Raw genomic sequence first — 14,055 nt, forward strand, 5'->3', positions numbered from 1 at the left:
CTATCTATGCAAACCGCGCACCGACCAAAGCGATCCGCCTCTCTACCTCCGTCAGCCACGGTAGACCGTTATGGGACTTGTAGTTTCTAAAATGTGGTCTTTGTAGGCACTAAATCCAAACTCGAACACAAATAGCCCGCACCCTGAGCAAATATATTCCAGACTGTTTGCCATTGAGACTCAACACTGAGGAAACTATTTATCAACTATTTATTCATGAGTGTTAGGAAGTTTAAAAAACACACTTTTGATAAGTTCACAAAATACACCATGTAGCAGTGCACCTGAGGATATTGCAGAGTATTTTGTGTTAATATTAAGGATGGTCACAATGAACCAACATAGTTGTAGGTGGTCTCTATAGTCTTAAAACAAGGTAGGAGAAAAAAACATTACATGTAGAACCCATTCAATTGGTTCTTCTGTTTTGTAGATGGTTATAGAATGTACCCTTTGTTCAGTGTATGGATCCTGGCTTGGTGTAAGGGGGACCCAGTGGTCATGAAGTCTAGGATGTAGTAGGGCTGTGTCGTAGGGAACAGTAGTGTGTGGTGGGGATTCAGAGGTAGATGTCTATCCTTGGAAGGTTAGGAGTGTGGTATAGACTAGGGGTGTAGGGAGGGTTGTAGGCTAACAAAGCTGTAGTTATACGTGTCTGGCAGGCCCTGGTGCACAGTGAGGTTGAAGCGCGACCAGGAGAAGGGGGGTAGACCCCCCTGAGTGGTTGGACCATTCACCGCCTCCGCTGCCAACTGACGAGCCATCTGGTAGTCTGTCACCTGAAAGGAGGAGGAGAGGAGAATAGGAAAAGCAGGTTCTTGTTAGTATTATGGCATTCCCACCTGCCATGCGGAACAAAACACTGATTCCAATGAGAATTTCAGGGACCCTCTCAGGACAATACAGGACAGGACATGTAGTGTCAGGACTGGTAAAAAAAAAAAAATGTCACAGAGGTAAAAATTGTTTCATGAACAAATTTCTTAAACTGGAACTCTGACCTTGGTGTCATAGCAACCTCCAGGACATGGTATTTTCAGCCTCAGGTCGTTACGGCAACATATGGTTTTACAGGGATGTCGCTTGGAGTATGGGTCCCTCTTGTAGTCTGAAATGATATGTCACAATCCCCGAGTCACACACTCACACACACCACCATCCCAACCCGGTAACACCTACTGTTGTATCTCATGATGCGTTTGAGGGAGGTGAGGCTGGTGACTCTGCCCTGGTCTCTTCTAAAGATCTTAGCTCGTGAATTGAGGTCATAAGAAAACTCCTCTCCATGTCTTTGCTTCATCACTCCGTAGCCACTCAGGGTGTAGATGTCCGTATGGAATGGCACGTTATAGGACGGCCAATAACCTATCAGAGAGGAGAAGTTCTTTCCATGAATACATGTTATGCAATTTATGTACTCATTCATTGACAGTTAAAATAATAAACATTATGAAGAACATGCTTTTAATGACATACACAATATTAAAATTAAGTTAATTATTTTGTTAATCTAGATTAGTTTACATTTTGCATGCAGTTATGTGTCTAGCTCAATCTCCAGCTGTACCTAGCCTCAGGGCCTGGGATTGGTCAGAGTGCAGCACCAGTCCAGGGATTTGTTCCACCACCATCAGAGCACCTTCACTGATACTCCGACCTAATGAGACCTGCTTCAGGTCCAACACCATGTACTGGCTGTTATAGGTTCCTACAAGGAAACATGGACACATTGTCATAGGATTCTACCAGGAAGGTTGGGCAATCTATAAGGGGTTTATTTGGAGTAGCATACTGGTTGTTCTGGGTTACTAAAAGGAACTTTAACAATCAATGCTTTCGATCAGAGAACGGGGGTACTAAGAAGACTATTGCACATATGAGAATAACAACCAATTTCATGTCATTATTTTATTCATATGGTTTGTATGACTCAAAATAAATGTCGTCTGGATGCCAAAATAGAAAACCATTGACCACACAGGAACATTCGGCATGACAACACCATCATGCTCCCAGCCTGTCCCTGCTGCACCCAGTCATAAACAGCAAATAGCAGGATCCTGGGAGGCACTGACAGTCTGCATCTCCCTCTTAGCTGGAACACACTGTGTCGTTCCTCCTTAGCAACACGCTGTCTCTTCACAGACTGAGCTTGTTAACACTCTGAGAGAGCACAGCTAATATGATCTGTTATGTTATACGGATGAAGTGAGCTGGTTGAAGCTTTGTTATAGATCCGTTTACACTGCCAATCCTTCCATAGAGATGGTTCAAAGTGTGCTGTTGTAGTGTAGGGCACATTATATTATTATTATATCATACATACAGTATTGTATTCCCAGCCAGCCATACACGCACGCCAGTCCTCACCTGAGTTGTACCTGGAGAAGATCCGTGCCCATTGCTTCCCTGTGTTTGCCAAGGCGTGAGCTAGCCTCACCCTCTGCCACGCCAATAGGCTATGTGAGGTAACCCGGCGGAACAGAGAGGTGTTGAACACACTGTTGGTGGTTTGTGTCATCAGCAGACCACTGCCCAGGAGGTAGAAGTCATCCAATGACATCAGACAACCTGAGAGGGAGGAGATGGAGAGTGGGAAGACTTCAAGCTGTATTTTGGCTTAGTCAGGACACCTCCTGACCCCAATCATTAAACACAACACCCTTACGCTCTCAGTAAGTAGAGCACAACAGGAGCTGGGGGGTTGATATAAACTCTCTTGAAGCGCTGTAGTTAAACTATTTTAATGTAGCAAGTTCTGCACGAAGAGATAACCCTGTCTGCTTAGCTCTAAAAATAGCATTTCAAGCCACTTTTGTTTAATGGTACTGGGCCCCTAAGAGGATTTTTTTGGGTGGTAATGGATGTTGGCAAATCTTTAATAACAACATACCATCCACTGTCAATCAAGAACTGGGCAACCACAAAACACAGTGTTTTTGGTTCTCAGAGTCAGATTTAATACTAATCCTGTGGAGTTATCTATGGAAGCAAATCGTGACCAAAATTCAAATGAAAATGCATTTCCAGAAATGCATTTTCATTTTAAGAATGTGGCTGCATTATTTGACTCATAAATCAAATTAGTATTCAATCATCCTATTTGCATTTTCATTTTCTTCTTTAAGACTGCTCATTCTTTCCCTTAATTAAAATGAAAACGAAAAAGACATTTGAAATTTAATTTTCAAAATATGCCCCAGCAAATAGATACCAAAATTCAATTTGAAATGTAAAATTTGAAAATGAAAATGCATTTCCAGAAATGCATTTTCATTTTAAGAACGTGGCTGCAAAATCGTGACCACAATTCAAATTCAAATGCATTTCCAGAATTGCATTTTCATTTTCAAGAACGTGGCTGCAAAATCGTGACCACAATTCAAATTCAAATGCATTTCCAGAAATGCATTTTCATTTTAAGAACGTGGCTGCAAAATCGTGACCACAATTCAAATTCAAATGTATTTCCAGAAATGCATTTTCATTTTAAGAATGTGGCTGCATTATTTGACTCATAAATCAAATTAGTACTGATTAGTACTGAGCGGACATTGCATTTTCATTTTCATGTTCTGCCCGCAAAGAACTGCCCATAATTCGAAAACGAAAATGCATTCTGAGCGGCGCAGTAGAGTGACGTCAGTAGCCGCTCTTCTTCAGCTCCCTGCTGACGAGCTACCCATCTTGTTCGGTAGGGGGCGGTGTGCACATACGCATTGCATTACATGACAAATGTGCCGGGAAATTGATTGAATTGCCGGGTCTTTAGAGGACGCATCACAGATCATGGCGCTCCCTCAAATTGTGCAGACACTGATAGAATTAGCTGAGCTGGTAGAAACTAATAATATATCTGAGTCTGATGCCCGTGACCGAGTAGAACAAGTCACAGAGAGCTTGGCTGCATACTCTGCCGTCACAGACGTACACATTAATGAGGTTGCCATAGTAAACCTCTCTTCAGTCCTGGAACGGCTGGATGCTGTGGTGGAGCCTCAAATGGGACGGGGACGACCAACCATCCACATCCCGTTCGAGTCCATCGAAAACTATTTATTAAATGGTCTACTTTTTCCTGTGAAAGCAAGCTGTTTCACCTTTGGCCTGGTTCAGACAAAATCTGAATTTCCGCAATCTGAATTTGAATTTCCGCAATCTGAATTTCATGAATCTGAATTCCTGCAATCTGAATTTTAGAATGTTTTATTTTTGGATCAAAATAATTCAGTTGTATTAAATTTGGCATACAAATAATTCAGATATTATATATTCAACAGCAATATATTTCAGTTTTATGAAATTCGACACACAAATATTTCAGATCTTTCATATTCAAATTCAGATACTTTTGTCAGCTTTCTAGCTCCATAAATCCGTTGCTTTGGATCCTCCGACGGATGGTCTGGTGGCCGACAACAGCTCCGCTATGTCCTTTATTTTTAAACCATTTAATAAATAGTTTTCGATGGACTCGAACGGGATGTGGATGGTTGGTCGTCCCCGTCCCATTTGAGGCTCCACAGCATCCAGCCGTTCCAGGACTGAAGAGAGGTTTACTATGGCAACCTCATTAATGTGTACGTCTGTGACGGCAGAGTATGCAGCCAAGCTCTCTGTGACTTGTTCTACTCGGTCACGGGCATCAGACTCAGATATATTATTAGTTTCTACCAGCTCAGCTAATTCTATCAGTGTCTGCACAATTTGAGGGAGCGCCATGATCTGTGATGCGTCCTCTAAAGACCCGGCAATTCAATCAATTTCCCGGCACATTTGCCATGTAATGCAATGCGTATGTGCACACCGCCCCCTACCGAACAAGATGGGTAGCTCGGTCAGCAGGGAGCTGAAGAAGAGCGGCTACTGACGTCACTCTACTGCGCCGCTCAGAATGCATTTTCGTTTTCGAATTATGGGCAGTTCTTTGCGGGCAGAACATGAAAATGAAAATGCAATGTCCGCTCAGTACTAATCAGTACTAATTTGATTTATGAGTCAAATAATGCAGCCACATTCTTAAAATGAAAATGCATTTCTGGAAATACATTTGAATTTGAATTGTGGTCACGATTTTGCAGCCACGTTCTTAAAATGAACATGCATTTCTGAAAATGCATTTGAATTTGAATTGTGGTCACGATTTTGCAGCCACGTTCTTGAAAATGAAAATGCATTTCTGGAAATGCATTTGAATTTGAATTGTGGTCACGATTTTGCAGCCACGTTCTTAAAATGAAAATGCATTTCTGGAAATGCATTTTCATTTTCAAATTTTACATTTCAAATTGATTTTGCAGCCACGTTCTTAAAATGAAAATGCATTTCTGGAAATGCATTTTCATTTTCAAATTTTACATTTCAAATTGAATTTTGGTATCTATTTGCTGGGGCATATTTTGAAAATTAAATTTCAAATGTCTTTTTCGTTTTCATTTTAATTAAGGGAAAGAATGAGCAGTCTTAAAGAAGAAAATGAAAATGCAAATAGGATGATTGAATACTAATTTGATTTATGAGTCAAATAATGCAGCCACATTCTTAAAATGAAAATGCATTTCTGGAAATGCATTTTCATTTGAATTTTGGTCACGATTTGCTTCCATAGTTATCTTCTTTGAAAGTGCTTTTGAGTTTAGGATTACACCTAATCCATACAGCACATTCGGGCAAACCTGCAGTACATTTATCAATTTCAAGATTGGATACTTATAAAGAGTGGATTAAGCAAGAAGGATTCACATCTAATTTGATTCAACCACCAGATATGTTGAGATACAAATGTTGCTATTATTTAATTGCAGAGGTTTCAATTTAACTTCTAACACTATATATTGGTTCAGACCTGTCATTTACCATGAATCAATGTTGGATGTTTATTCATATATGGCATCAAATATAAATTGGGGCGCAACTTTGTATGGTGCTCTGCTCCCAAGGTCACATAGAAAAACAAAGTGTCACAATCAGCAGTTAGGTAAGGGTGCCAAAGAGCCCCACCTGAGCTTATGAATGCAGCCTGGAGCCTTGAGACTTAGTATTGTTGTCATTAGAAGACAACTGTTGTTGTTTCCACTATCATTATTATGCAAACCCATTATGACTTTGTTTGTTGAGCTACTGCTGTTCCTGTACCTGGGTAGCTGCTGAAAGACATCCTTCCTGTAGCTGTGTGTTTATCTGCCAGCCTGAAGTCCCAGTGTTTGTATATGCGCAGGGTGGCAGCATAAGTGTACCAGCTGGAGTGGGCAAACAGAAGGTTCTCAAAACCTGGCAGCACCTGGCACAAGAAATGACGAAAGGCAGAAACAAGGAAAGAATAAGGAAATGGAGGATGGGAGTGATCAACAGAGGAAAGGAGGAAAGGAAAATGGAATGGAAGGATGAGAGGAAGGGAGATTTAAAAAGAAGGAAAGAAAGAAAGGAACATGGATGAAACACTTGACTTATACATCATCTCTTTTACATGAGAATACCACCCCACCTCCCCTTAACATTCATGGACTCTACTGGTCTAGTAGACTGCCCTCACCAGGGCAGACCCTGGAGCCAAATGGGTTTGACCCCTGACCTTTATGAGAGCAGAGCAGTGGCCCATGCCTGGCATCCTGAAGGGGCCCTGGCCAGCAGAACTGTTGGTGCGTGGTGCCAGGGCTGGGATGAGGTCCAACAGGTCTCCAACCCCATTCAAAAACTGGACAGCAAACTTTGACAGGGGCTGGTGGGGGGAGAGAGGAGATGGAGGAGCCACTGAGGGTTAGTCAGGATGCTGGAACCCAGTTAAGAACCCAGTTAAAGGCTCTTGGGACAAAAGAAAGCATTTAACTTTTCAGCAACAATTTTTCTCTCTCTCTTATCATTGTCTCTCACCTCTTTCTGTCTACTCTTTGCCCAGTGTGCAGCACCCGCCTGTAGTCCATCCAGTTGAGCCAGGATCAATCCTGCATGCTGCCACAAGGGGTCACTGTTTTTTCTTTTCCTCACCTGCTCCCTGGTCCACAAGTCCTGATCACTGCAGATGCAAGGCAATGCATCAAAGCCTGATAAAGCATCCAAACTTCTTATATAACTGTCTCATAATCTGTTCCCCACCTAGGAATATTGACATTTAATTTAAACTGGATATTCCTAAAACAATCAAATGATAAAGTAGAATGTTGTGAAGAGGCATGCCTTAGAAAGTTTTTTAAGGGGTCCAAAACATTGTGGTCCTTGATGAGCTGGGGATACATATTGGAGTAGTGACTGAACATCTGCCTGATAAAAGGGGATAAAATCATTACCATTGTCTCAACATAATTAAACATCATTAGCTCTAAAAACAACAGAGGACTATTATTAACTCAAGATTAATTTAGATTAGATGAAAGATCAACATGATTTTTTGAATCTAGACCACAGACACTTACTCCGCTGTTAGGAATCCCTCCAGGTACCCTGCAAGGAAGCAGGTAATCTCGTCGTTCTCCGAGGTCTCCCCGTACCCAGCGCGGATTTCCAGTACCCCCCAGCCGGTCAGAAACAGCGTGTCATTGTAGTATCCGTAAGCGTCCCCCTCCCTCTCCATCACCCCATCCTTTAGGATCACACTCTTCTGGACAGAGTCCCAATACAAAGAGGCCTCTTGGAGTTCTGCCATAAGGAGGAGAGACAGGGCTGGATTACACACATTATGTAATATGCATAATAACACCGATCATGAGGAAATCTATGCAAGTGCTGTCTTGTCTTTTGTATTAATTTAGACTTTGTCAGTTTATTAATTTCAAGCAGTACGATGGGAAAATTCGGGATGACATTAGCCGACATTTCATCGGTTGTCATAATCAAATCAAAATAAATACCAACAGACAAATGGGATGGTAAAAAAAACCAATGAGCTATATTTTGGAACATTTGGAACTATATTCTTGTCAATCAAATGTGCTCGATCACGCCTGAGACAGCCAAGGGGTCCATGCACATTTACTTAGGCAAATAGTGTGCATTTAACTAAACAAACACATTTGAATCCTGATTACTTTATGTTAATATGAACATGGACTAGAATTAGAGATGTGTACTCATTGAGAAAACTACTTACGGTAGGTTGCACATGTCACGGATGCAGTGTCCAAAAAGCACAAAATAAAAGCGCAAAGTCCTCTTAGACACTTCGTGCGGATCATCACGGTGCAGTTAGAAATGCAGTTATGAACTGAGCAACAAAAACGATTCACCCCAGATGGGACTCGAACCCACAATCCCTGGCTTAGGAGGCCAGTGCCTTATCCATTAGGCCACTGGGGCTACCGGTAATATGGGCGTGGTTTGGATGTTTTATAATTCTAATCACAATGGACATGGAGCTCAAATTACAATTTCGGACATTTTATGGACATTTTATTGGATAACACGACAAATAGTGTCCACATGTGAAAGTTCACAAAGCGCATTTTCACAAAATCGAACAAGCAGTGCCTCCATCACCATGGTGATTGTTTGTCCCCATTACACAGCTAGCCCATTCGTGCTATCCTTAAGGGGTGTGCAAAGTTTTTTTGAAGATTAAAAGTAAAACCAAATGAGTTTCAAACAAGAAACAGACAATAAAATTGTACAATTGTATCCAATATATACTTAAAATACTTCAAAATGAAATATAATATACAAAAAACTATGAGCAGAAACTATTAGACTAGATGTTCCCTAAAAATAGAACGGTCACATCTACTTCCTCCCTCGCCAACATTAACATTCGCAACTGACCGAAGGAAGATTTCTTGAACAGAGCTGTAACGTTATTTACCATTTTATTTATGCTAAAGGGTAAAATATGTTTCTTGTAGTTTTATTGTCTCTAATTATTATTAATACCACCAGGTAGTCACAGGGCGAGTAAACAGTGTTGAGATGAATTGACTGGTCTCATACCTTGTTTACTTCATGTCCAAGCAACATTACATGACAACGCTGGTGAAAATGCCCCTCTTTGGGAATACCTTCAGCCCGAAGAAGACTCCTCCTCGCAAATCTGCTTCTCTTTCCAATCTGCACACCGTAAGTCTATTCTTTTCATTACATGCGATGTAAATAAAGTATTTGCTTCCTTTCTATCAGTAGGTTACGTAAAAATGTAATTCCAAGGCTGAGGAAAGTTGTTTAAATCCTGTCCCTTCTTTTTGGGCCCAGTTGGACCGCTCAACGAGGGAAATAGAACTTGGTCTTGAGTACGGAGCACCTGCAATGACCATTGGGGGCCAGAGCTTGAAGTTTGAAGATGGACAGTGGATTGCAGGTATCTGATTGGGTTACACAGATAAGACATTATAAAGTTCTGCAGTTGGCTTTCATTCCTCTTTTGTGTGTGTTTTTGTATTATATAATCAGAGTCCGGGGGCAATGTTTCGGGCAAAGACGTTCAGAGGCTAAAGAAGAGGAATCTGCAACTGGAAGAGGAGAACAACCTTCTAAAGCTTAAAATTGACCTCCTGCTGGACATGGTAAGTCCTCACTCATCTAGAATTCTCTAATATTATATTATTAATCTGTTCAACATCAATGATGATCGAGGGCAGTTATGGTTCTTCTTTGCTCTTTTTTTAAGTTGTCAGAAACAACAGCAGAATCCCACCTGATGGAGAAAGAACTGGAGGAAGTGAAGAATCATCAACGTAGGGCAAAATGACCATTCAGAACAAGAGATACATGGCAACAAACGAGGAAGCAGGGGAAAAGGGATCCTAAAGCAAGAAGAAGAAGGCTGATAACATGACGATGTTGGAAGAGTAATTGTAGGGAGTAGGGAGCAAGTATCATCTGATTGATTCATCTGTCATCATTGATTGTAAGAGATTTAGATGATGCAATGGTGTCTAGGTAATTCACCCTGTTGTTTGAGTGAGGTCTTTTATATTTATATTTTATACTTTATTAAAGAGGAGCTGGCTGTGATTGTTTGCCTCTGGCTTAAACTGCTGCAATGTCCTCAATCTTTCATTCCAAATGAATCAAACGTCTCTGCTACAATCTATAGATGAAAGTTTTCCTGTGCCTTTCAATTAGTATCTCAATTTGACAGCAACTACCCAAGACCAACTTTTCTTTTGAATTGACATTTATCTTCGGTGCTGAGGAAAAGTAGACAATTTGTCATTTTAAGATAACACATTACGCAAATAAAGAAAGTTAGTTACTAGAAAAGGGTAGTCAACAGATCGATTTTTTTTATTTATTTTTTATTTTTTTATCGCTAGTGACAATGCGGCACCAATCTGCCGCAGATCTGAATCAACGTAAGTTGAGTATGGCAGTGAAATGCACATACAAAAAAACTAAACATACATCGTACATTATAGATACATCGTCAAATGTCGCTGATAATATTATGTATGTATTTTTGTCTTGTTAGAATGACATAATTTTAACTGAGATGACGATTAAACTCACAAGTCTGGAAATCGCCTACAGTTGGTTCGTACTATCATTGGTTGATTATTGCATCAGTTCTCAGTGCACCGCCTCTCACGCAGGAAGCGTCGGGTGTGAAGGATTGTGCTTAACAGGCTACAGTAGCCTAGCTAGTCCTACACTCATCCGAAGCAGGAGGAAGGAGACGACATAGGCCTTTTCTTTTGGCTAAATATCAGACTTTCTGTTTCACTTGTAAAAAAAACAGAACATTTGTTTCATACAGTTTTAAGATTTGTTTTTCCAAATACTCTTCAACATGCCAAGAGGCGGTGAGTAACATTAGCTAGCAATCAAGCAATGTTTTCGCTTTTGTACTTGTTCTAGCTAGCTAGCCAGCCACTTTGCCAACGCTGAGGGCCACCTAGCCAAAAGTAGCACACACATGCTAACAAGATTTGAACTCAAGCTTTCAAAGTGCTAGCTTTTATTTTTGAGTAATGCTACGAATGTGTCAAACAGTTGACGTCCTTGACAGGGAGTTGGTAGCTATAGCTTAGTTGTTTGCTAGAATACTAGTTGTCTACTGTAAGCTAGCGCGGTTGGGTAACAACTACGTACAGCAAGCAACATCTTGAAACACTTCGCACTCTCAGCAATTGTACGTACTAGTCTACTTTAGGACTACAAGCTAGCCTAGCTGTTAGACTTCATAACCAATTATAGCCACAGCGACCATGTGCATTTGTCCTGAATCATATCGGAGTATCGGGGTTTTATCTGAACAAAGACATGCAGTCAAATAAAGTGTTTATCAGATTGTTTGCCATAAATTTGGCCGAGCCAAGTAACTAGGCTACATCTCGCTTGCCTTTTTTGCTAGCATTGCCAGCTGTGTGTGTAACCATGCTGCAATGAACGTCACTTGTGACTCATCTCTTGCCGCTCGCCTACATAATTTGCGTCTCCTTCATCGTTCATTTAGGAAAAAAGGGTCACAAGGGTCGGGGCAAGCAGTTCAGCAACCCCGAGGAGATCGACCGACAGATGAAGGCACAGAGAGAGTTGGTTAGCATTCAAATACATTTTATTCGTGGCAAATTGTCAAAAGAAAACACAAAATAATGGTGGGTAGGCATTCATGCACTTTAACAGGTTGCTTTTGTGTTTTACAGGAGGCAAACGGTGGTGTAGAAAAAGAAAGCTCAGGATCTGAAGATGAAAGTAGCAGTGATGAGGACTGTGAAGTGAGTTAAGTCGATGGTGCTGCTTGAGCTTTATTTGTACTTTTCCAATTAAATACTTCTTCTCTCTGAACTGTTTGGGGTTAAGGGAAACCGGTACTGTAAAAGCTGGTTGTATCTTTTAGGTCAGTGGTTTTCGACCCCGGTCATCAGGGACGCCCGTCCTCCATGTTTTAGATGTTTCCCTGCTGTAATATTCCTGATTCAAATGAAGGTTTTTTTCCGGACTTCAGCAGAGCTATGGGACATCTAAAGCATGCAAGACCGGGGGGGTCCCTGAGGACCAGGGTTGAGAACCACTGCTCTACATGCTTTCTCCACAATATACCTGTGTCCAATATGGCTTCTGTTTAATCCATTCCTGATTTGTGGTATTTGGTGTTTTCTAGAACAAGAAGAAAAGTGGGGTGGAGGGGCTAATTGAGATTGAAAATCCCAACCGTGTGTCCCAGAAGAATAAGAAGGTTACAGAACTTGACGTCAATGCACCCAAAGAGCTTTCTCGCAGAGAAAGGTGGGTAGATGTAACATTAGCATTTTTTTTAACTAAGGGTTGGGGTTAAAGTTGCGTGTACTCCATGATTACAGTGAGATTAGACACCATCATGGTCTGACGAAAGCCATGGCATGTTTATTTTATGGTCAATTTTGATTTTTTGTCCCCCTTTCCCTAAGAGAGGAGATTGAGAAGCAGAAGGCTAAGGAGCGTTACATGAAGCTCCACTTAGAGGGGAAGACGGACCAGGCGCGGGCTGATCTGGCCAGGCTGGCCATAATCAAGAAGCAGAGAGAGGACGCAGCCAAAAAGAGAGATGATCTCAAGAAAGGTGTGAGGGGGTTTTTCTTCACAAGGATATGATTACTGTGTCCGATCAGATGAAGCACCCCATCCGTGTTGTGCATTGTTTTGTTTTCTCCCGCTTTGCACCATTTTAATTGGAAACATTTGTACCTCTGTTTCAGATAAAGATGAGGAGTCCAAGTCAAAACGCTAGTCCTCCCTACCTTGGAGCACTGGTCCCAGGACTCATTCTGTTGAAGGGGGGGGGGGGGTGGGGGGTGAAGAGGGAGTACTGGGGGGTGGGAACTAAACAAGGGGTTACAGCTCAGGGGTTCTCCTGGGCTTATCCTTCATCCTAGATGGAGGGATAGGGGTGGACCAGGTATCTGGAAGGAGGCAGAGCAGGGAGTTGAGGGAAATGGGGAGGAGGAGGCTCTCCTGGGGCACTTCTTTCCTTGGAACCCAGTGGAATCCCAGTCCCAGGTGGTAAGAGTTCTCCCTCCTCACTCCTTCCCTACACTCTTAATGTTCTAAATTCTAAAGCTGCTGGAGTTTTCATTCTTTTGATTTATATACATTTTAACACAGTTTACTTCAGAATAGCAGGGGAATTGAATGAGACAACACACAAGAAGGAAATGGTTGGTATGCCATTCCTACTATTCAACCTGTTTATTTTTTTAAATAAGGTGAATTGGGAAGTGTGGGATAGAGAAAGGAACACTAAGATCTACATTATACCCGAAATCGACCTACCAATAGTTTTTCTGTCAGGGCTTCGCCCCCTACCAGCTGTGTCTTCATTGCAATCAGACAGTTCATAGGCCTTTGGCTCCACACGGCAGTCATGGAGAGAGTCAGTGTTTGTGGCACCAGTCAGCTTTGGGTTTCAACCTTTAACGTTTTATTCTGTTGTTTACTCATTGTGGACTGAGCTGTCTGGTTCTTACAATTTGTAGTTGGCTGTCAAAGGTTCCAACTTTTCATAATTGTAGTCAGAGGGTCTATGCTGATCATGCAAGAACCACAGAAAAGTAGAGGCTAATGCATGACTGGGCCTCCATCTCTTACTCTTTCCTATGGGGTCTTTACTCTTGATAAGGGACCATTTTTGTGTGGCCTTTTGATAGTTAACTTACCAATTTACTGTCAGTACGTCTCTGGTTGTCATGACCAGGCTGTAGCTGCTGAGTGATGGTGGAGCCTGAAATGCCTTGAACGGGAAAGCAATATTCTTCCCAGGCCTGAATTAATTGGCCTGATGCCAAATATGGGACCAGTGGAATCCATTTTGGGCAGGTCAAATTCAAGCATGGTTGGTATTTGGAAGGATTCAAAATACTATTTGACCCAGGTCTGATTCTTTTTAATGGTAGTAGTCGAAATATTCTCATTTACTCTTTGACAACACACAGTATAAATAATAGAAGTGTTTTAATGGTTATAAATAAATTCTCCAGGAATGAAAGGATTGGTCTACATAATTTGATTTGTTTGTATTTGAATTCATTTGTTGTATAGAAATAAATACATTGATAAACAAACGCATTTACAATTGTCTTATAATTGTGTTCCAATATTCTTTTCGATTTCCATGCCCGAGCCATGTGAAAAGCTTTTTTCCTTGGGCCCCATTGACGG

At 41.4% G+C, this 14,055-nt stretch overlaps 3 protein-coding genes and 1 non-coding gene across 5 annotated transcripts; 2 read left to right on the forward strand and 2 right to left on the reverse strand.

Annotated features, from left to right (window-relative positions):
• Nucleotides 1-328: 328 nt before the first annotated feature.
• plbd1b (phospholipase B domain containing 1b) lies at nt 329-7,639 on the reverse strand. The gene is made up of 10 exons (XM_047032705.1): nt 7,410-7,639; nt 7,174-7,257; nt 6,871-7,012; nt 6,572-6,718; nt 6,136-6,280; nt 2,371-2,571; nt 1,568-1,708; nt 1,180-1,365; nt 1,002-1,108; nt 329-779 (listed from the first exon to the last, which is right to left on the reverse strand). Exons 1-10 carry the CDS (start codon nt 7,637-7,639, stop codon nt 606-608), a joined length of 1,557 nt encoding a protein of 518 aa, XP_046888661.1. The 3' UTR covers nt 329-605.
• Nucleotides 7,640-8,216: 577 nt separating this feature from the next.
• On the reverse strand, nt 8,217-8,289 carry trnar-ccu. Its single transcript has one exon. It is a non-coding gene; the product is annotated as a tRNA-Arg (tRNA).
• Nucleotides 8,290-8,722: 433 nt separating this feature from the next.
• Nucleotides 8,723-9,933, forward strand: cby1 (chibby homolog 1 (Drosophila)). Of its 2 annotated transcripts, XM_047031914.1 has the most exons (5): nt 8,723-8,808; nt 8,935-9,039; nt 9,172-9,277; nt 9,370-9,482; nt 9,587-9,933. In XM_047031914.1, the coding sequence occupies exons 2-5, from the start codon at nt 8,944-8,946 to the stop codon at nt 9,665-9,667; spliced, it is 396 nt and encodes a 131-aa protein (XP_046887870.1). In that variant the 5' UTR covers nt 8,723-8,808; nt 8,935-8,943; the 3' UTR covers nt 9,668-9,933. The 2 variants fall into 2 exon arrangements, with proteins under 2 accessions (XP_046887870.1, XP_046887871.1); XM_047031915.1 differs by having other exon boundaries at nt 8,724-9,039.
• Nucleotides 9,934-10,537: 604 nt separating this feature from the next.
• On the forward strand, nt 10,538-13,962 carry pdap1a (pdgfa associated protein 1a). The gene is made up of 6 exons (XM_047031913.1): nt 10,538-10,721; nt 11,375-11,457; nt 11,565-11,636; nt 12,023-12,147; nt 12,309-12,460; nt 12,597-13,962. Exons 1-6 carry the CDS (start codon nt 10,709-10,711, stop codon nt 12,626-12,628), a joined length of 477 nt encoding a protein of 158 aa, XP_046887869.1. The 5' UTR covers nt 10,538-10,708; the 3' UTR covers nt 12,629-13,962.
• Nucleotides 13,963-14,055: the final 93 nt, after the last annotated feature.

The sequence above is a fragment of the Hypomesus transpacificus genome, chromosome 13 (genome assembly GCF_021917145.1).
Source record: "Hypomesus transpacificus isolate Combined female chromosome 13, fHypTra1, whole genome shotgun sequence".
In the NCBI taxonomy this organism is placed as follows: domain Eukaryota; kingdom Metazoa; phylum Chordata; class Actinopteri; order Osmeriformes; family Osmeridae; genus Hypomesus; species Hypomesus transpacificus.